The sequence below is a fragment of the Dipteris shenzhenensis genome, chromosome 7 (genome assembly GCF_047967505.1).
Source record: "Dipteris shenzhenensis isolate YYH24624 ecotype China chromosome 7, Dip_SZ_1.0, whole genome shotgun sequence".
Taxonomy (NCBI): Eukaryota; Viridiplantae; Streptophyta; class Polypodiopsida; order Gleicheniales; family Dipteridaceae; genus Dipteris; species Dipteris shenzhenensis.
This window is the reverse complement of record NC_141602.1, coordinates 50,120,611-50,143,323: the sequence shown is the minus strand read 5'-3', so window position 1 is coordinate 50,143,323 and position 22,713 is coordinate 50,120,611. Positions and strand designations below refer to the sequence as shown.

Genomic DNA, 22,713 nt, shown 5'->3' with positions numbered 1-22,713 from the left:
CACACTGGTATATCCATTGTAAGAGCAAAAATATTAGGACAAATGGGTATACAAGTGGTTTGATTTTGTTTTGATTGGGTTTCAGGCCTAATTTACGCACTGAGACTAGAGCGCAGCTCTCTCCCTTGGTTGCTAGACCTTGATGTTTGGACTGACATCAATTGAATGGCTGTAAATTTTGTCCGTGGTACGTATAAGTTACAAGGGTGTTTATTTTTTCCACCCTTATGTTGTGAAGTTATCATGCTCATGATACCGATTTGATGGTGAAAAGTCTTACTCCTCCCCTTGATTTGTAAGTAAAAGTCTCCAATTACCACATATAATCTATTTGTATGCTCATAGTTTTGATTAAGTGGAAATCCCTCCATTGTTTACCATAAAGAAGGGACACATTATGCTTTCCCTCTTTATCCCATGGACATAGAAGGCAAAAAATATGATTGTGTAAATGGAAGTAATATACAAGAGTTCTAAACCCTATGGAGGCAAACTCTATGGAACTACTTATAGAGGAGTTCTAAACCCTTTGGATAGGGATTCATGTCTTTGATATCTCGAAAGGAATCTTCACGTGACCATGCATGACTTCCTTCGATATGGAGAGTGCTCAAGTGAGAGTCCCCTCCCCTTTTCATGCATGTGCATTGGTACATGGGTTCTCTCTCTCTCTCTCTCTCTCTCTCTCTCTCTCTCTCTCTCTCTCATCCTTCGCTATGGTAAAGTTCAGACATAGGGGTCACGGAATATGTATCGGCAAATTTTCAACCACAACGTCGATCTTCAGTTGGCAAATCGCTCATAGCTGGTAGATGTAATACATATTGATGTAGCAATCTCTCTCAACCTCTCTCTCTCTCTCTCTCTCGTCCTTCGCCATGGTAAAGTTCAAACATAGGGGTCACGGAAGATGCATTGGCAAATTTTCAACCAGTAACATCGATCTTCACTTGGCCAATTGCTCATAGCTGGTAGATGTAATACATATTGATGTAGCAAGAACTAATGTTGGCTGACAATCAATATCTTCAAGATATCATTCTACTATACTCTAAAGTGGCAATCTAAGGAGATTTGGATCAACAGGAAAGGAGTCGATGGTCATGATGACACCTTGTGTTGATAGCAACAGTGACAATCTACATCATTTGTGCCACTATATCCCCTTTGTCACCAACCAAAGTAAGGAGATACACATAGGGAGTTATCATTTAAGTATATGCTTTTCACTTTTTGACTTGTATTAAGTCATGTTGTATGGTTGTTGGGCAAGGCAATTTTCCTCCGAATATTATAAGTCTTGGATTTGGAATCATGCTCTTTGGAAAAGTAAAATGGAAGTTATTTATTGTTCAATTAAGTAGACCATTAAGAATACAAAGAGCTTCAATGTAAACCTCCGATAAGCAACAATTGCCCTAAACAATTATTAGCACCATGACTAAGGCTTGCATTGTGAAGGAGAGACTAACATGAGTTTACCTTTGATTCTCTATTGACTTGATTGTGTTAGCACCTGAAACTTCCATGTAAATCTTTACTAGCCCTAAAGTTCCTAGAGGAAATCCCTTGAGAATTTCTATAGGATTGCAATTTGTCTACCCCATGGTCAATCATCGAACATACACTTCTTCAATCTTAAAAAACCCACAACATAAGATAACCATCAAATCAATCTTGTAAAATACAATCTATATTCTTTTCTCTGCCCCTTCTTTTCCACTCCCTCAAACACTTCGTTGAGGCTTGTGACGAGTCCCAAAAGTCCAAAGTGAGCATCGAGACAATTTTACAAGCCTTTTCCTAGATCTCATAATTTTATTCTATATTAGGACTCGACAAGAAGAATTACATGGGGCTCCATGATAATGGAAGGCCATACTACCTATTAGTGCACTATCAATTTTATTAATAATGGGCCAAATGTGGTCCCTTAATCATACAAAGTGTATATATATGTACACATGCTATCGAAACCTTTCTGGATTATTTCACACAGTGTAATAAGGTTTGCCTTTCCCCTCAAGGGCTTTAAACTTAGCAACCGCCTCTGCATGCCCTTTAAGGTTATAAATTTCTGCCAACCTACAAGAAGAACACAAGCAAGGGAACAATTAATGTAATGAGATTCAGCCTCCATCTTGTTCAAGAGGTGAGCAACCTTGCTTTAAACAAATGGTGAATGCTCCACATGAACAAGTTCAAGGCAACAAGGAGTTAAACAAATGGTGAATGCTCCACATGAACAAGTTCAAGGCAACAAGGAGTTTACTCTTTTGTGATAAAAAGAATATCAAGTTCTAAATCAAACTCTCTCTCTCTCTCTCTCTCTCTCTCTAAACAAAACAAAAAGCTACTTTTAAAGCTGCAACACACACAAATTCTCTCCTCTCTCAAAACAAAACAAAAGGCTTATTTTATTTTTTGAGTCACCCACCCATGGTGCAACAAGGCGCACTCAGCCCAAGACAAACATTGCACGTAACAAGCGGGCAACCAGCACTGGTAGGCGGCTAGGCACCCTACAAATTACGTAGCGGCTCCGACCCAAAAAAAAGAAGCATGCATCACCTCTTGCAAGCAATGCTCTCATTACACTTTTTCTCAAAAGTGTACCTCTATGCCATGTCCTTGCCACTCATCACATGCCCATGCCCATTCTGATTTTCCTCTTGCGTGACACCCCTCTCTCTCTCTCTCTCTCTCTCTCTCTCTCTCTCCCCCAAAATGAACTCATTAGCATTTGCTCAACCATGCTCATCTAATGCAGGCCTTGTATTCTTCTCCTTTTTGTTAATATAAACCTTATTCCCAAAAAAAAAAGAACAAGATGAAATTCATTGATGTGGCCTGCCAAGAGAGACAGAAGAAGAAGAGAGAGATAGAGAGAGAGAGAGAGAAGGGGGAAGAAAAAGGTGAATAGTATTCTTCCCAAAGTTAGAGAAAGAGAGAAATGAAAGAGAGAGAGAGAGAGAGAGAGAGAGGTGAATAGTATTCTTCCCAAAGTCAAAGAAAGAGAGAAATGGAAGAGGAATGAAAGCACGTTCAAAAAAGCAAACCCAAATTTGAAAGAGATGCTCTAATGTCAACACACCAACCAATCACTGAATTTGAAAAAAAACAAGATTCATAAGGCCTGCCCGAGATCGAAAAAGAAGACGAATTGAATGTGCAGTATGGAAAAGGGGGCAGTAAGCTGAGAGAGAGAGAGAGAGAGAGAGAGAGAGAGAGAGAGAGGATTTGAAGGGAAGAAATTAGCAATGAGAGAGGGAGAAAGAGAGAGGATTTGAAGCGTTGGTGTGGCTCCACGCGTCAAGAATCCCCTTAAAAAATGAGCTTTTGAAATGCCCATTTAGACCTCCATATATGGCAGGCCAACAACACATCTTGAAAATGGTAGAAATTATTTTTGGCATCTCAAAGTTGAACCCTCACTCTTCCATCGATATACTCAAGATCGTCTATCGATATACTCCAACGTTTCATGCATTGCTATCAGCACGGTAAGAACTCCACACACACACACACACACACGAGAATTACCTGGCGATTTCAGCCCTCCTCTTGGCTCCTGTGGCAGCCTCAGGCCCTGGCGTCGAATTCAGTGGAACTGTATTTCCCACAAGAGCAGGAGACGTGGATCCATCTCCAGATCTGATAAGGTGCGCCCACTGGGCTTGCCGAGCTTCCCTGCCATAGTTCTTTTGTCGAGTAAATGCGATCTTCCCTTCCATAAAGAATTCCCATGGCTTTCCACTTTGCGTGTAGCGTGCAATGAACTTTATTATATCCAATGGAAAATATGTGATAAGGCTGCAAGATGAAAATATCACAAGCCTTCAGTCAGCACAGCACTCGTTTACAGGTGGTGCGCCCATAACTACCTACGTGAAGATAATACAGGAAAGTTAAGTGTTGCACAAATGCAAACTAACGAGGCGAGGGGTAGAATGCACTAGGCATGAATTATGGCAAAATCCATACTAGCCGACGAGTTCTTACTTGTATAACCACGTCACACCCGCCCAACCCCATCCACAGCCCCGCATGTTGGCAAATCCCCAATTGCCATAAACAGCAATGATCGTTGCTGTTAGTTGGGCTATGATAAATGCGAGAACAAGGAGTCCTCCCGGTCTTTCCATAAAAGAAAAACTCTGTGATCTGGTGACAAATATCAGAGCTTGGCTTATTATACTGATCTGAAGGTATATGACTGAGGTTTCTCGGGCAGCATCGCCAGAGATTCGGTCCACGTGGAAATAGTCCTCAAAAAAAGTGCTTTCATGCAAAATCCAGTAGAAGGCAACAGTAGCTACAGCAAGGTAGATGCCAAAGCAAATCCCCAAAGCAAAAAGCTCCGGAAGTCTCCAACTGTCTGGACTTTGAGAGGGCTTGACCTTATCCTGTAGCGCAGAGCCGATGAGCTGTTATAATCTTTCAACTGGAAAAACGAAATGCAAACCAACTGATGAGATCTGAAAGAATTATTTCAACTTTTAAATACGGTAGTGATGGAATTTAAACTGCATGCACGTTTCTGCGTTTCCAAGCACTAGACCTTACTGCAGAAACAACCGAGATATATACCCCGCAGCTGACAGTCAATCCAAACCAGTTGCTTGGTAAAGCACAAAATGTTTTCAACAGTTATTTTTAATATAGCTACAGGGGTCTAGAACTTGCACATTCAATGTTATCATACCCTAATCTTTGCAATGCCATAAAAGAAGTGCAGACTTGAAAGCCTTGTTATTCTTACCTTTGAAATTGTCATTATGGTGCCATCGTTCAATATGGCCATGACCAGCACCATGAATGGTGAGAAATTATATCTCCAGATAAACAGCAACAGGAAAAACCCTAGTACTATTCGAACTGTTATAGATAGAGCATATATTGTATAGTTCTTCATTCGTTGGAATATTTGACGGCTTGTAAGAATGGCAAGTATTATTACACTCAATCCTGCCAAAACCAGAGAGCCGAAGCTGTGATTCATAGATGAAATAGTTTTGCAGAAGAAGATGGTCACAGATTGAGTGGGCCCGTTACTGGATATATCAATGCATTAATTGGCAGGTGCATAAAAGCTGTGTGTAAACATTGTTGGATACGTCAAACGGTTTTTCTCTGTGTCAAACTACTATGAGTGTGTCTGTTAAATCCTTAACAAATATGCATCACGCATTATGATGCATAAATAGCGTCCTTATAACAAGCCTCTAAGGTGCATATATATTATTGAAGATGGGGATAAAAGCCCCCTGGATATACGTCCTCACCCTTGGGCTCAGAACCACAAGAAGACAGTACCTACAAATATTTTTCTTCTTAGATCTCTTCCAATCCAGGTACCATATAGCAAACCCATCCCTTTTTGACATAGACGCTAACCAGTGTGATTAAACAGACTTCAGAGTATGGGCCTGGGCATGATTATGGATGTGTGTACATTGAATGCCCATGTTGTGTGCATCCATGCAGTGTCTTTTCATGTTACATATATAATCCCTTTTTCCTTAGAATCCAAATAAGGCAGCATAATCTACCTGCAGCATTCAGCACAATATCTGCAGCACTCCGAGCAGCTTCAGTGCAGTTGTGAACAGCAATGCCAATGTCTGCTTTCTTCAAAGCCGGCGCATCATTCACACCATCTCCTGTCATACCACAAATGTGCTTTCTCTCTTGGAGCTGGCTGACAATTGCGTGTTTGTGTTCAGGAAGGACACCTGCAAATCCATCAGCACTTTCCACAAGCTCTCCTTCATCCACTCCAGACTGCCTTTTTCCGTCATGGCCCCCAAACAATGCAGAGGATGGGTATATATTGGTGCCCATTCCAAGACGCCGTGCAGTTTCTTTAGCTATAGCTAATTGATCTCCCGTTATCATCTTCACGGCTACTCCAAGCTCCAAGGCACGAGTTACAGTCTCTCTGGTATCCAAGCGAGGAGGGTCAAAGAGAGAGAGCAGGCCATAAAATTCCCAAGGTCCTCCTTCACTTTCCTTAGTACCCTCGGGAACTTCCTGAAGCATGTAAGGTATATATAAGATCAATTGTTGCATGCTTGATTGGTCCCTGTGGCAGCTGTATGGCAGTCATGCCTATTTTGAGGCGGAAGACAATGTCAACATAATAAAACTCTACTGCTTCAGATAATGGAAACAAACATAGGCCACTGTATCTGCAGTCTGTCGTTTCAAATTGCAAATATGCAATTTACCTGGTAAGCAACTGCAAGGGCACGCAAACCTCTTTCGGCATACTGATTAATAATGTCATGAACCTTATTCTTTATTTGCTCCTTATTGTGTGCCAATGCCAAAATGTGTTCCGGAGCTCCCTTTGTAGCACGGTGCATTTTCCCATCGGGTGTTAAATAAGTTATGGCTGTTCTTTTGTCTGTGGGATTGAAGGGAAGGAAGTGGACTTCTTGGATGCCTTCCCTGGCTTCCTTTGGATCGGCAAGCATGCTTACAATAGCTTTATCTATTGCATCCTGTTTACAACAACATGATCAAGTTAAACAGTGATATGCCAAGTCTCTCTCTCTCTCTCTCTCTCTCTCTCTCTCCTCCCCCCCAAAAAAAAGATTATCCGTATTTAGGAAGGATTCTAGTGAATTCTATCCAATTAAAAATATAGTTGCTTGGAAAACCCTTTCGACTTTCCCTCTATGCAGAAATTGCCCCTTATATATCATTACTTCATTTTCACATCTTGTCGATCATTTACTTGGCGCATGTACCATTCCTTAATCCTGTGGATTGTCCAGTAGTTTAAAATATGCTGTCCAGTAGTTTAAAATATGCTGTAATGTGGCTACGTTTAGCACAGCAGACCTGATTCTCCAGACGAGAAGCTTGAGCTGCAGTAAGAAGAATGAGCTGCTTGTCCACTTTTGGTGAGACAACCTCTATAAGATTTTGGTCCACAGTCAGCTCATTGAGGGTGAGGGTGCCGGTCTTGTCTGAGCAGAGAATGTCCATGCCAGCGAGCTCCTCAATTGCGGTCATGCGCTTTACAACAGCCTGTTTCAGGTATCACAGTTATATTCAATGGCAGTAAGTTACATTTCAAAGTTCAGCAGGAAAAACTCAAATTACTCAAAGTTTTACTAAGATCATCGTTCCCATCCTCCCCTTTGAAACCTACAAATTCAAAGCTTTTGAAACGTAACAGGCTTCTACTTAGACCATCTGCCTAGGTAGTGCCAGCTGTGTAAGATTAATGCTGTAATTCTGTGTACTGAGGGTATAGACCAACTTTATACGGAACACTCTCGAGTAAGAAAGTATAGGAATGCTTCAGGATAGAGCTATGAGCAGGTGCCTACTTCAAACCATCTCGCACTAACTTGTGGCCTTGTGTGTAAGTTTGGTGCATTATCTATGTGCTGAGGAGGGTAAAACCACGTATTTGGAGAATATGGAAATGCTCAGAACAGAGATGTGTTACCCCTAACAGCAGAATTAATACTGCACTTCAGAAAACAGAGCTGCCACAATTCTCCTTATCTCGTATATGAGAAAAAACCCATGATGCCCAAATAAAAACGCCAATAGCAGCAGTTTTCTGTTGTGAGATGGAAGCCATGAACTTGCCATGTCCACATGGAGAATGTGCTCTAATAAGTACTTCGACAATATAACTGGGTGCATAACAGAATGATGATGATGATGATGATGATGATTGAAAATACAGGGATGGAGGAAACAATAAATGGGTACTTAGGGAATGATTAGGAATAGATTTAAATTAAAGCTTGAATGGTGCTAAGGACTCGCCTGTTTCTTGCTGAGGGCGTGGGAGCCGATGGCCATGGTGACGGAGAGGACGGTGGGCATGGCGATGGGGATGCCACCAATGAGCAGGATGACAAGATTCTCGACGCCAGTGCGGTAGGGCGTGTGCTGGGTGAACATGACGATGGACTCACCCAGAATGCCCACACAGATGATCAAGAAGCAGAAGTTGCCGATCTTGCGGAGGACCTCCTGAAAGTGGCCGGGATTCTGAGTGGTGTCGGTAAGGTGAACAGAATGCCCCATGAGGGTATATTTTCCGGTGGCGATTACAAGGGCCTCTATCTCACCCTGTTTGACAACACTGCCGGAAAAAGCCTCCTGCCCGGGATGCTTGGTTGCTGGCAAGCTCTCTCCAGTCATGGCGGACTCGTCTAAGAGAAGTGGGTCGCCTTCGAGCAATCGGCAATCGGCAGGGACGATGTCACCGAGCTTTATGGCGATGATATCGCCGGGGACGACCACTACGGCATCTACGTTAATCCAGTTTCCGTCCCTGAGCACGTTGGCGCGTGCTGCGAGCTGCTTCATGATCTCCTCCGCTGCCTGGCCGGCGTGGCGCTCCTCCAGATAAGAAATGGTGGCGTTAACGACGAGCAGAAAGATGATCCCGACGAAGTCCTGCCAATCCGGGGGCTTGTGGTCGCCATTGTCGAGCAGGATCGCAACCAGGGCTGCCATCTCCATTACCCACGACAGCGGGTTCCACATGAAGAGCAGGAATTTGCGGAGTTCGCTCTCTTTGATTTCTTCGAGCTTGTTCGGTCCCATTTGCTGGAGACGCCGGGCCGCGTCCTGAGAGGTGAGGCCGCTTTTGCTGCAATCCAAGACATGGAAGACCTCCTCCATCGCCACGCTCTTGAGGTCGATGTTGGGATCGATGCTGTCGAAGTGCCCGACCACGTCCCCGCCATTGCTGGACGCCCCCGAACCCCGCATTGTCGGACGGGTCCTCCCCTTGTGCTACTCCACAGAAATGCAGAATTCTGATGAGACACAGCAACCTTTCGACGCGTCTCTCTCGCTCATCGTCTCCTCCTCCATCGCGCAACTGGAATTTCCCCCCGCCCTGCTCTTTGGTTATCTCCTTGTCTCTGCTATTTCTCCGTCGACTTCCCTCTCTCTTCTTCCCGCCCTCTCTCTGCTATTGCTCCGTCGCCTTCCCTCTGCTATTGCTCCGTCGCCTTCCCTCGCTGGCCACTGGCCTGCTCTTTCGCCGTCGCCTTCTGCTCGCTCCCTCTTTCGCCGTCGCCTTCTTCTCGTTCCCTGTGTCTGCCGCGTCTCTCTGTTTAGTGTGTGTGATCGCGTTGCCTCCACTGTTGTCATTGTTTGTTTGCGTGGTTGGCCGCGCCCCTTGTTCGCCGCCTCTCGCTCACGCCCCTTCGCTTCAATTTTCGTCTTTTTACGTTGAGTTAATAAAATACCGGCAAATAGGTGTCATAGCCAATAGGCCTCCAAAGAGAGGAGTGCCCCCACTGGCAGAGATTGAGCGTTGAGGTGCCCTACGGGCTTGAACTCCACGGCTGTAATGGTGGCTGTTGGAGCATTAAAAGAGCCCAACAACATCCATTTCACCACCCAAGAGTTGATTGTGATATTTAGCCAATGGGTGGCCCTCGAGCCTCCTGTCACTTTGTTTTCCCAATCTGCTGACTCTACTTATGCAAGCTCTCCTCCATGGAAACTAGAAGGCCAATGGCCATTCCGCTACACCTTCCCTTGACCGCAATCGCATCTGATTAGTGTGGAAACAGGCCTCAATCAGGCCCTCCGAGACGGAAAGTGGAGAGACGGCCATGCGGATGAAAATGGCGATGTTTGCCCGTTTGTTGGCATTCGAGAATGAATTTTCACTGTTAACCAAGTCAGCGGAGCAGCGAAATTGTGACGAAGAGGCACGCGTGGTAGCACCAACGCAATGCATGGCGGTAGAGATGATCACACCACAAGGCAAGGTCCAAGTTGCAAGTGGTGGTATCAGTTATAGGGGTTTCACAAGTAATGTAAGCGATTATCCTTAGCTTGGATCATTACGACTAGGATTCACATTGCAACGATCAGCACCATTGATAATGTTGGAGGAAAATTCGAGTGGAGTGTTTATTATGCACAATCGTCGGTCTAGTATGTGTAGGGAATCCAGTATGTTAGTCCATATGTGATCAAGGATGCTTCCATAAATTGTTGCGGGGTGGTTAACAGTCAAATGGCAATTGTATTTGTTCATAATTGTTTGTAGGTTTGTTGAGGCCGGTGTGGTTTCCCATGTAGATGTTGAAATCACCAAGCACAATTTTGTTCTTTCAAGATCTTCCAAGAGATTGAAGAAAGTTTTTAAATTGATTGTGGGTGGTTTGTAGATTCCCAAAATTATGTAGTGAATTTCAAACTTTTAGCTAATTTTGAGGTGCTAGATAAGCTATAGTAATTAAAGTAGAGCTATGAATTGGTAAACATTGTTCTATTATCTTTATCCCATGCAACTCATATATGTGGGAGTGATGGAGGAGGACCCTCCAATTTAATAGAATACATCATCCACATGTTTTATTGTACGAAAATTAGTAGGCATAACTAGTCCATCTTGGTAGTTAATCATTCCCTCTTTTAATTCTTTTGTTGCTCTGAGCCTGTAAGTTGCTTTAGGGTCATACAAGATTTTTTTTTATGTTACAGGGGGTCTTTGTGTAGTGGTCTACTGCTTTCTATACATAGTTTTTCCCTTACTCTGTTTCAAGGACGGACTCATTGTGGTTGTTCATTTCCTTGTTTGTGTAGAAGAGATGTGGAAGGCTGAGATGACTAGATTGTGTGAAGTAACAGATGCAAGACTATAATGCGAGACATGTGAGATGGTAGATTTTGGGTACATTGAAATCTATAAAATAAAGTGATGGAACACAAGAATGATATAATTTATTAGAACATCATCATGAGATATTTATTTTATATAATAAGTTAGATTTGCAGATGCAAGACCATAATGCGAGACATCTGAGATGATAGATTTTGAGTACATTGAAATCTATAAAATAAAGTGATGGAACACAAAAATGATATAATTATTAGATTCTCATCATGAGATATTTATTATATATAATAAGTTAGACTTTGGAAAAAGTAAAACTGATTTAATAAATTTAGAAAGGTGAGTTGTCCATTGAGTGCAGTAAAAGATGAAAGACCGTAAATGTAAGAGACACATGAGATGATAGATTTTGAATCGGTTTAAATCTATGAAATAATGCGATTGAAGACAATAATAATATAATTATCAGGCTCCCCCTCCTCATTTGGTTTGAACACCCACACATCTTTTAGTGGGTTTGCCTAATAGAAGTCGCCACATAAAATGGCACCTACTTCACCAAAGTGTTCTTCAAATTCCTTTTCAAAGAGCGCATTCAAAGGCCACAAAGTTAAGACTCCTTCGTCCCACAAGTGAAATCTCATCGAAGACAAGTAATAGAACTTGTTTGTAGAGTGCGCTCAATGTATCTAGTTTCTCTTGAGAAATTGCTATGGATGGTGGGTAAGTGCAAGGCTAAATGGATAGTTGTCCTGTAGATGTTGGAAGCAGCCTTGCCAGATAGGCAAGCAAAAGCACCTTGGCAAGGTGATGTCATTACATATTAGTCTTTGATTGTAATATCTGACCAGCCCTTGCACCAGAAGGAATAGAAGATATGCTTTCCCTATACCTGCTCCACCAGTTAGGAAAAGGTGGATTTTATCATGTGGGAGAATTCTCTTGCGAAGGAGAATACTATCAAATATTCCTCTATGCTCTTTGTTAAGGCTTCTAATTTGCTCAAAATACTCTTCATGGGGCAATAGTATGTGTTTATTTGTGGATATGATAAAATTATCTTTTTTAGCAAGCTTTCGAAGAATTGGCAATCTAAAATAGTATCATATGAAATCTCAATTTCATTTGAGTCCCTTGCATTATCTGTGTCTTCACATCATGTGTGGTATTGAAGGTGTCAATGCAAACCTCTTTTGGCACCAATTCATCATAATTGAAATTGAACATGCTTCTGTTACATAGTATAACTTCCTCTTGTGCAATGTAAGCATCCTTCCATGTGCCAAATTGTTTTAAGGGTTGGAATTCATCATTTTTAAATGGTGAGAATATAATAGTAGTTATTGTCTGTAGTAGTTGCTTGGATCTCTGACCTTGTTGAACTTCACAAATCTTATTATCTTTTTGTTTCGTCTTCTTTTGCAAGTGCCATTTAAATTATTACAATGTGAAGCAAAGGAAGCAAGGCAAATGTTGTCTATCCCTTGTCGCTTCATGTACTTGTCAATGATAGTGTTGTTAAGATTAGTATCAAGATGTTTAGAGGGGTCTAAAATCCACCTTTGATAGCGGAAGTGAGAGAGGGAGAGAGAGGAGTACACACGATATAGCTACCTGTACACTAAGTTGTATTGAACATGAACATGAAGATATACATGTGAATCCCTTAGGGTTAGGGTTAGGGTTAGGGTTAGGGTTAGGGTTTGCCCCTCTGCCCTATGTAAATGATGCAATTTACACCATCCTCAATCTCGAGGGGTTCACTATATATAAACCCTCTATATCACGTGTGTTCAAGGCCTATTTCTAAAATCCCTTATCTGTAAATTTTTCATTAATAAAATATACCCCTTTTCTATACAAAACTGAAAATTTTTTCCAAAACTATTTTAAATAGTCCCTTATGTATATTTATTTCTATAAATTTTAGAAATAAAAAATATCCTTCTGTTGAACTCACGTGATAGGGTTACATATGATGAGTGACCCCCCCGAGTCCTCAATACCCCCTCTTAAATTGCACAAGGTAAGTAGAGGATGCTTGTAAAAGATATTTTTGTGTTTCATTTGGCGCATATGATAGCATCCAAAAGTGATGTGCGTACGTGAGCATAGTGACTATGTAGCGGAAGCCTCTACAATGAGTACAACTTATGTGGTCTTGTACATATCATGCATTTTTCTTGAGTCTTAAGTTGTGGGTAATCCTTCGCCTTTGGGAATAAAACCCAAAAGATAGGCCGAAGGGGAGAGGATGGAAATATGCAGAAAGTGAAGTCCTCCTGGATTAAAGAGTGGTCGATCAAAAGATGACTACGTGTAGAATTATGTGTATGGTTGCATGTTGAACATGAACATGTCATGTGTCATCGTGGACTATGCAGTTGCTCTATAGAAGAGGCATCCAAATGTGAGGCTAGTCGATGTAGCCGTGAAGAAAGAATCCGGAAGGTTATGGCATACGAGAGTGTCACCAACCAAGAACTGGTAGCAATTTGCAAGGTATGCTGCAATAGAGCTATGATCTCTGTTGAATGATGCGGGGTCGAAGAAGACTGCATAGTCAATGTGGACAGAGTGATCTAGGGGCTGAAAATATGGGGCTACATTCCTTATTTACTTCTAAGGTCTCTTTAAAAATGACGCATGGCCATACTTCATAACCTTATCACAAGGTTTTATTCAATGTTCAGAATCAATAGTCAACCAAAGAGTTGACTCCATTTTTAGAGACCTTGGAACATTTTCTTGAGGGAATTTCTTAGGCTAGATATTGGTTTGTTGGTACTCTAAGAAAAAATAAGAGTTCATTATTCATTATTTCTTTCACATCTTGGGCACCTATGGTTCCAGATAATTTATTTGGCAAGGAGATTTACATATGGGAAAAAAAATCTTGTTATTTAAGAGCACATTGTTTCCATCCTTTCATGGGAGAAGAATGATCTGTAGAGTGCACTTTGTTACTTATGCTTTCATTTTTTTGCTCTATAGACTCGTTCGTGTTGCTGATGAGATCTCAATATCAAATCATTCATGGGATTGGAGAAGTCACTTTTATAGTGACATGTAATTTTACGACTCTACTTATGCTTGTATCTTCATTTTTTGTCTCATCATGCGACATGCCTTTTTATTTCTCTACACTTTGTTAAAGGAGTAGACACTACTCTTGACCTTCGTAAAAGGCAAGGGGTAAGACCCTCCTATATGCAGAGCAATATCATGCATTTTCATAGTAGCTGTTCATATCCTTGTGCACATTACTTCAAAGGGTCGCATTGGTCGTTGTGTGAGAATGACCAAGGTGCAATGCATACGGATGTTGAGGAGATCAAGCAACACTGTAGAGTCATATCGTAATCAATGCACTACTTGCATTATGTAGTGTGTTGCTAGTTAACACCATGTCTTCATTATATCCAAAACCTTGTAAAAGCTTGTTATTGATAAAGGCTATCCCGTTTTATCACCTTGTGTTAGCGCAATACTCTACCCAACTCCTATTGAGGGGGAGTGATGAGATACGTACATCAGGATGTTTAGAGGGGTCTAAAATCCACCTTCACATGATTGGTGGAAGTGGATACTGGATGGGATTTGGATAGGGATGTGGTTATATTAAGTGGGTGCTATCCTCCCTTATATTATGTGGATCACCTTAGCCTCCTTGTGATATGGTTGATAGTCAATATGATGTGATATGTTGATTTTACTTGTTGAGAATACATATATATCGTATTCTCAACAAGTCACATGCTATGCTAGTGGATTTGTCATTTTGCATTTAGAGTTTGTTCTTTCTTTTCAAAATTAATGCTCTTTTGTTGGGTTCATTTGTATTAATAAATTGGAATTCTCTTGATATTTTGTGTAATGATAATGATAGTGTAATAAAAGATGCAAGTTGGGCACTCATTTGTTGGGCATGCAAGAATGCATTTCCTATTTTCCTTAATCTATTTTGTGTGTTTGTATTCTCCCTCATACACTCTTTCGTAGTTTGTTGCAAATTTGTGTTTATGGTGTTATCCATCTTCGTGATGTGTGAAGTACAATACAAAGTTGCACCGTATGGATCCATAATGAATTGAATTTTCATATTAGATTTCCACAAGAAGGATATTTTTCTATTAAAAGCATTTGTAAACATGTCTTTTGGTTGCTTTTTAAAAACAATGTTGGCTTCTTTAGTTGTGACCTTATGGAAAAAACATATGCTGCTATAACCAGATGTAGTGCTTGTATCTATTCCTTGATTGTAGTTGTATAGGAAGTGGAAGAGGAGCTCATCATTTTCTATAATTTCCTATAAATTTCCGTGTAGTGTTGCCTTTGGTCTCTTTCCAAAGGGGTCAGTATCATAGTTTGATGAAGGGGCAGCTTCAGGTAATTGAAACAACGGCTTTTCCTGTTGTTCTTAATGCATGTGGATGTGTGTTTGTATGTTTGTGTGCTATGTGTTTGTGTGTTTGTATGTCTTGGATATTTTCACTTAGAAGGTATTTATCACACATTATTTACTTGTCAATGAAGGTTGATACCTCAATGCCATTTTTGCCTTTGAAAGTAGGGGCTCCCTCCACCCAAAGGAGGCCATGCTCATGCTACTGGCTACCTCTACTTTGAAATTCTGTTACGGAGAAGTCATCCTTTGTGGTCCGCAACATAGCCTTTGTGAGAAGGATTGGTAATGTTTGGGACGATGGCATGCTCTGATTAGAGAAGACACTTAGATAGATTTGATTGGTTGACTAGCGTCCTTATCCTCCTGAGTGATCGAACAGTTGCATGGACTCCACTTGGCAGTGTTGGGCGGTAATTGGCGGTGCAGTCTCTCTACATAGTTCCTCTAAGAAGCATTCAGTCCCTCTCTTTGTCATAATCACATGCCTGCCTGTCGTGAGGTCGTAGTCGGTTGTAGGCTAGGTGATAGCGCACCTGCTAGGGTTCTTAGTAGAGTCGAATACTTTCTTTTGTATTAGCCAAAAAACTCAGTAGAGTTGAGGCAGAAACTTGATGAATAATCAACGTTCTTCTTGAGCCAATCTCATCATCTTTGATTGTGAGTGATACATTCAATTACTAGAAGCTTTAATCAATGCTTATGTGAAGAGTGGATCTTACAAAATTGAGCTATCTGTTAAACTGATATCCAATAGCCTTGTCACCTTTTAGCATGGTAATCATGTTTTGGAGCTTGTCGTTGTAATATCTTGCACAAATTGAGGGGTTTTTCCTAGTAAGCTTCCTCACAACATTGCGCACAAGAAAATGTAATGAAGAATGTTGGTAGTCCTATTTGGCGCATCATGGCGAATGCCACCTTTCTTAATGTTGATGGTATTCCAATTGGCATAAATAAAAATTGGATTACAAATTGGAATCTTGATATTTATTTCCAATTATTTTTATTAATTCCAATTTTTCCTTTATGCCAATGATGATATTGGCCTCATCATCCATGAAATGTGGTAGGATGTTTTGTACTTTTGTTGTGTATGCCATAACTTAACAATGCTTGCCTTTACACTATATTTATATTTCCAATGATTTTTATTTATTCCAATCTTGATTGTATTTGAATTTTTCCTTTATGCCAATGATGATATTGGCCTCACCATCCATGAAATGTGGTAAGATGTTTTGTACTTTTGTTGTGTCTGCCATAAGATTAACAATGCTTCTCTCTTCACTATATTTTCCATCAAAAGTGAGCTCTTTTATTTGTATGAAAGCTATTCTTGGAGACACTAATCTTTCCTCAATTTCATTTAACATGGAAACATCTTTGATTGGTTGATTTATATGAACTTGCTTTGGTGTGAAGTACTTAGGCTCCTTTCCTTTTTCTACATCCTTTCAACATTCCTTGCATATACGATAAGATCTCGTGTGGAATACATCATGGCAATTCCCTCGCCTTTTAATAATCGATCTGTGGTTTTCTTTGTTCAAGAAAAAGGAGAGAAAGTGAACATAATGTCATTTCAAGGGGTGCACTACTAAGAAACCTTATGTATCACGTGCGCTCAAGGGATATTAGAAAAACACCTCTATTAAAATTGAGCGTAATCCTGTTAAATTTTTTCGAAAAGTTCAATTAAAATACCCCTCCTTTTGTCTAGTAATGTTAAATAGCTCTATATGTTCTTGATTTCAAGCTACAATTTTGGAATTGTTATGTGCAACCATTTTTTATATATTCCTTTTCATTTTATGAACTATTATTTCCCTAATCACATCCCTTACATCATTGAAATTTAGAGAGTATGCCAAATAATTAAGAATGCACCTATTCTGTGCAAACATTTTATAAAGGAATAATGCAAATCGAGAGTTGGCTTTATTAAGATCCAATTCTTACAAATGCTTCAAGGTCATATAAAAGTTTTGGCTTTGTACAAAAGCATAATGTTTTGTTAACATAACACTCCTATTTTAGGACGTCTCAAACAAGGTGAAGATCACCTTTTTGAGAATTTCAGAAGGAGAATATAATTTCAAAAGTTTGTTGCAATTAGAGTTGAGTACTTAACAATTTCAAATCCAACCTATTATTTCTTAGTAGCAAAAGACTTGAAGCAGTAATTTATCTAAGCAAATCTCTTTGGGAAGAACATTTGCTATTCTGAAATAAAGTAAGCCAATTTTTTAATGCTTCAAGACTAAAACAATGTCAATGTTATTTTTAGACAGCAAGAAAAATAATTCTGAGATAGTCTCTTCAATGTGGACGTATAGAAATGTTAAGGTAAAAATATGATATTTAAAAGTGTGCTATTGTGAAAGATAGAACCAGATTTGCTAAAGACAAGACACATGATGAAATTGTTCTGCAAATATCATTACAATTATTTTGGCTTGGATAAGGGAATATGAAATCCATCAAGGAGATTATGCCATGTGGACTTCTCTATAATAAAGGCTCCCCAAATCTAGGAGAAGTTCTACTTTTTTCCCAAAATACATACAAAAACTTCATTGGTGCTTCACATTAAAGTATTAAATTTGGCAGGCCTGGCCTGACCATGTCAGGCCTACTTGTTTATCTCCCTATCATCTATCCCCTATCTAGAACTATACTCACATTTTTCTTCTGGTTCAACTATTTGGCTCCTATCTTCATTCCAATATTGATTAGTCATTTTTCCTCTTCTCTATTCACATTTTTCATCCACCTGCGAAATTCTGTCAGAGAACCCTTCTATCCAAGCTCTGCTTGTCCCTCTTCTCTCTTACTCAATTATCTCTTCCATTCCTTCTACACTTGCTCCTATCTCTATTCGAAATAAAAGATTCGACCTACTTTGCTTGGAAGGAGGAAGAAAAATGGGAGTTTTATCATTTTTGACCCTTTCTCTGTCTTAATGAAGCTTAAAGAATCAATAATAGAAGAAAAGACACATATTTTCAAGGTAATGAAGTGATTTTGCTTTCAAAAATGTATTTTTACTAAGTACGTAAGCTCCATGTGACAGTCTACCTATATGTTTGTTGTAAAAGGCAGAGACGAGGGATAGGTAAAGTGCCATAGCACTATTTTCAAAGTGAGCTGAGAGGGCATTTGTAATTTCCCGATGTACAATAGGATGAGGGCTTCTTTGTGGGTATGCTCCTCTAACGTGTGGATAGATCAATGTAGGATAGGAGGGATGGGCAACTGCCTTGTGCTTTGCTAGGTACTACGCAGGAGGTTGGGCCAAGAGATGGCCATCTTCATGGTTGGTTCGAGGCTATTTTGGGTTGGTTGACTTGGACAAGATGCCTTAGGTGCACAGCCTATGATAGGGCTGGGTTGGGACTAACCAGGCCCTCAATCTGGTCAACTTACCTGACCCGCCTGGTCGAGTTAGATTGGGTTAGGTTGACTTGTGGGTCGACCCAAGTCAGGCCGACATAAGTAGACTAACTACACATTGGGGTCCTATTTATTAGCACCTTCATTTCTAATCTTCTACTAGGGTTTTAGCATACCTCACTAGGTTGCAACTCCCAAGAGCTACTAAACTCAAGGTTTGTAGATGGCGTGGTGCTCTTTGTAGAGGGCACGACATAGAGTTTAGAGGGGGACCGAGGAGGAGCCCTAAAGGCATAGTGTTTGGCCTCTAAGGCCAGACCAAATCAATCGGGTTCCTCACAATGGTGGTTGAGGAGGTTCAAGAGATCCTTGATTGGGGTTGAACTCTGATTTCCAATGGAGGAATATATTGAAGCACTTATGTTGTCAAATGGGCATTAATATTTGAGAAGAGTAGCAAATTTCCCTTGTCCTTAATAGTGTGACGCATGAGGTTTGTATTGGAGCTTGGCCAAAGAGCTTGGCCAAACTCTCTTGAGCAGGCAGGGCCCTTGTGGCCATAGCATGATTAGCTTTCTCAAGTATGAAATAACTTCAATTAAACATACTTACCTTTCTCAAGTATGAAATAAATTCAAACTTGTCATTGTGATGCATGAATTTAATTTGCACAAGTTGTGTGAAATAGCTTAAATTTGTGGCAAGATCAAATTCTTGAATTCATCATTGTTGTTGACCTATGCATGGAGGAATTCCCCAAAGAGATCCTATTTCTTCCATGCTTCCTTTAAGTAATTAGTTTGTAAATTGCCTTCAAGGATAATGAGCACCTTCTTAATCATGCTTACATTGATGTAGACTTTCTTATACTGACAAATAATGTATACTTGCTTCACGTTCACTTTTGTCATAGCTTAGATAAGGTGAGTAAGGGAGAAAGGAGTAGACCAAGGATGACATGATATAAAGATTGGTGGAGGACCAAGTTTTGGAGCTTGGACTATGGAGAGATATCAAACATGGCTCTATATGGAGTAGAAGTAGCAAGGAGTGACCCAAGAGGGTTTTGTACAAGTCTTGCAAGGAAGTTTGTACAAGTCTTTATGGGAAGAAAGATGATGGTTTTTTAGAAGTCTTGCAAAGGTTATGTACAAGCTTGTAGTTTTGTGTACAAGGCTTGTAGGGAGTAAGAAGGATGCTCAAAAAACTATGTGCAAGTCTTGCAGGAAAGAAGAACGAAGTGCAAGTGTTGTTGGAATGAATATGGAGGTGCATAATTGCATGGAAAGATTGATGACACTAGGATTGCATGTGAGGGTACACAAAGTGATGGCTATACGGCTTACATGCAAGTGCAAAAGGGGTCCTCCTTGAATTAGATTTAGAGTTCTAGTATCATCATCATCAAGATTGGTCCATCTAATTCGAACCACAATGCTTAACAATTTTAAACATGATGATGCGGCTCTAAATAACGTAACAAGTCTGTTCAAGATTATAACATCTATATCTACCCATTGTGGTGGCTGGCATGGAGCCATAATAGTGGAGGGCATGGTCCACTTTACAGGAGGACAATCTAATTTCAGCCATTGTGGTGGAGGATGTGGGCCATGGTGATGGGTTGAATTACACACGTTGGCATGAATGTGATGAATGAATCAAAATCTAGCCAAGATTGCATGTGATGCATGCATTTACATTAGAGGCTAATATACAAGTCCCCTGGTCCATAAGGATTCTAAATAATGAAACTTAAGGCTATTGTAGTGCCTCACTTGGGCATGCCATTGTGCTAGTTTGAGTTACATGTTGGCATGAATGTGATGATGAATCAAAATCCATCTAGCCATGAGAGACCTAACTTGTTGACACAAAAATTAATTAGCGATGGGCAGTTAAATTCTAGCTAGGCACCATGGTGGCCGCTAGGCTACTTCAAACTATGTGTGCCTAAACACATGCTTGGATGTGAAATGACGTGGCTCAAAATATGATAATAATAAGGATTCCATATTGATCATGTGTAGTGTATGGCATTTATAATAGAGGCTAATGTGCAAGTTCCGTGTTCCACAAGGATTTTGGATACTACAACCTAAGACCATGGTGCCTCACTTGTGCAATAGGCGACCATGATGGGTTGAATTACACATCAGCATGAATGTGATTAATCAAAATCTAGCTAGGAATGGGAGATCTACGCTGGTTTACCGAGTACTTGAGTGGGACTTTGAATGCAATTTGGATACCTTTTTTGTCACCCTCATCCTCTGGCTTCACCTTCTTTCCACCTTCATCTTCAAGCTCCACCCTCATCTTTAGCTCATCCCCATCTTCTAAGCTCTAGCCCTACTCTTCCAAGCTCTCATCATAGTAATGTGAATAAATGTTTACGCTCTTGAATTTATATGAATGCTATGATTTGTATGTATTATGATTTTTTTTATTTTGATAGTTTAAAGGACTTTGAAATCTTTGACTACTATATTATTAAAATTTATTTATTTGTCATTGGAATCTTTGTGTAATGTTCTAGTTATATTTTAGCACGTATGAGGTAGAAAGCTAAGATTAAGCTATATCAATTAATTGTATGATGCAAAAAGAACAAGGATATAGGCTGAGAGAGAGAGAGAGAGAGAGAGAGAGAGAGAGAGAGAGAGAGAGAGAACGCTTTCAAAGATGGTGGCATGGTGCATTATAGGTGGGGTTAAGAGAGATAGAAAGGGAGAGAGAGCCCTTATAGCCCATCCCTCTACCATGGACTTTTTGTTTAGTAGGGGCTATATAGAGCTTTAGGCTAATATGAGACTGATGTTTGTGATCGATTGTCATGGGCTAGTCCAAGGGCTAGTGCACACATACATGAGACTACACAATCAAAGTGACATAATATATTAACTTGCATAAACAAGTGTTATGCTTCCTTGGGAGAAATACTCCACTAGGAACCAACGTAGTACATACATGAACTTGCACTAGAGCCACGTTGTCCAAGAACACGATAGTGTTGTTGTGCCAAACACGTGTGTAATAGGATCACCATGTGGTTGAGTTGGGGCATTAGGCTAGTTGATGTGTTCAAATGGCTTGCATGAAAACGTATGTCATGTAATTCCACCAATGCCCATTATGGTGAACCCTTAAATTTTGTTTTTTGATTGATTACACCCTATTAAGATTCGACCCTTCATATCAGTTTTAGAACCCTTTTTGAATCAAAATTACTAGTCATGTAGAATTATGTGGTTTTTATAATTTGTATTCATACATATATAAATTTAAAGGTAAATGTATCACATTTTTTATTCCAAACTTTGGCAAATATGAAAATTTGTAACGTTTTGACCAAAAAAAAACAAAATTTCACTATAACATAAACTATATTTGCGAGTTCAACATATGACTCTAACGTTAAAGTGCCTCTTTTAAAATGTAATTTTACTTTTTCCATTATGTACACATAAATCCTATAGCCATTTTACATGTAGTTTGTTGTATTTCAATCATAATTTTGCACCTGATTTGTATGAGCAATTAGGATTTGCATTTGATTCACATAACTCATGTACTTTGGAAACAAATGTGTAAAAAATCCATTACTAGAGGGTCCAAATGTGCAATTTGCACTATCTATGCAAGGGCTTCATTCTTTGCAATTGGACCCTGATTTGGAGGATAACCAAAAAGTGAGCGAGCAAAAGTGAGCGAACCAAAAAAAGCAAGCAAGAAAAAGTGAGTGAGCCAAAAAAACAATCAAAACAAAACAATAATACATTGACAAATCCCTTTTAGCAACTGTCTAAGTTCTTCAAAAGTCCATGAGAGAGTTGGACCTATGTCATTGCCAAGGCATCATTAGTAAAGACGCACCCTATCTTCACTCACTTTTACTCATTCAATTTTTTGTAGCCCTCAACAATCAAGTTCTCTCTCTCCACTACCAACATAAGTGAGAGGGAGAGGTAGGGAGGAAGGGAGAGAAAGATAGAAAGAGAGGGAGGTAGAGAGCAAGGGAGAGAGGGAAGGGGCATGGGGGAGAGAGCAAGGGGCAGGGGGGAGATAGGGGAGGGAGTATAATTTCATTTTTATTGTTTTTATTTTTATTTTTAGGGAAATGGTCCCTTACATATAAAGTGCATTACTAAAATGTCATTTTCACATGGGTCACACTCCTACTTCTTACAACCCTCTTTGTCATCCCAAGCATCCTTCTTTTTCGTCTTCCTAACCATCCTCCCACACTCATGGCTTCCCGTAGAGAAGCCTTTGACCGTTGGATTTCATC

At 40.1% G+C, this 22,713-nt stretch overlaps 1 protein-coding gene across 1 annotated transcript; it reads right to left on the bottom strand.

Moving 5' to 3' along the window:
- Positions 1 to 1,900: 1,900 nt before the first annotated feature.
- On the bottom strand, positions 1,901 to 9,107 carry LOC147900456 (plasma membrane ATPase-like). Its single transcript, XM_087377024.1, has 8 exons — positions 7,795 to 9,107; positions 6,850 to 7,038; positions 6,231 to 6,506; positions 5,553 to 6,033; positions 4,763 to 4,968; positions 4,003 to 4,406; positions 3,544 to 3,813; positions 1,901 to 2,085 (listed from the first exon to the last, which is right to left on the bottom strand). Exons 1-8 carry the CDS (start codon positions 8,749 to 8,751, stop codon positions 1,992 to 1,994), a joined length of 2,877 nt encoding a protein of 958 aa, XP_087233150.1. The 5' UTR covers positions 8,752 to 9,107; the 3' UTR covers positions 1,901 to 1,991.
- Between the last annotated feature and the right edge of the window lie 13,606 nt (positions 9,108 to 22,713).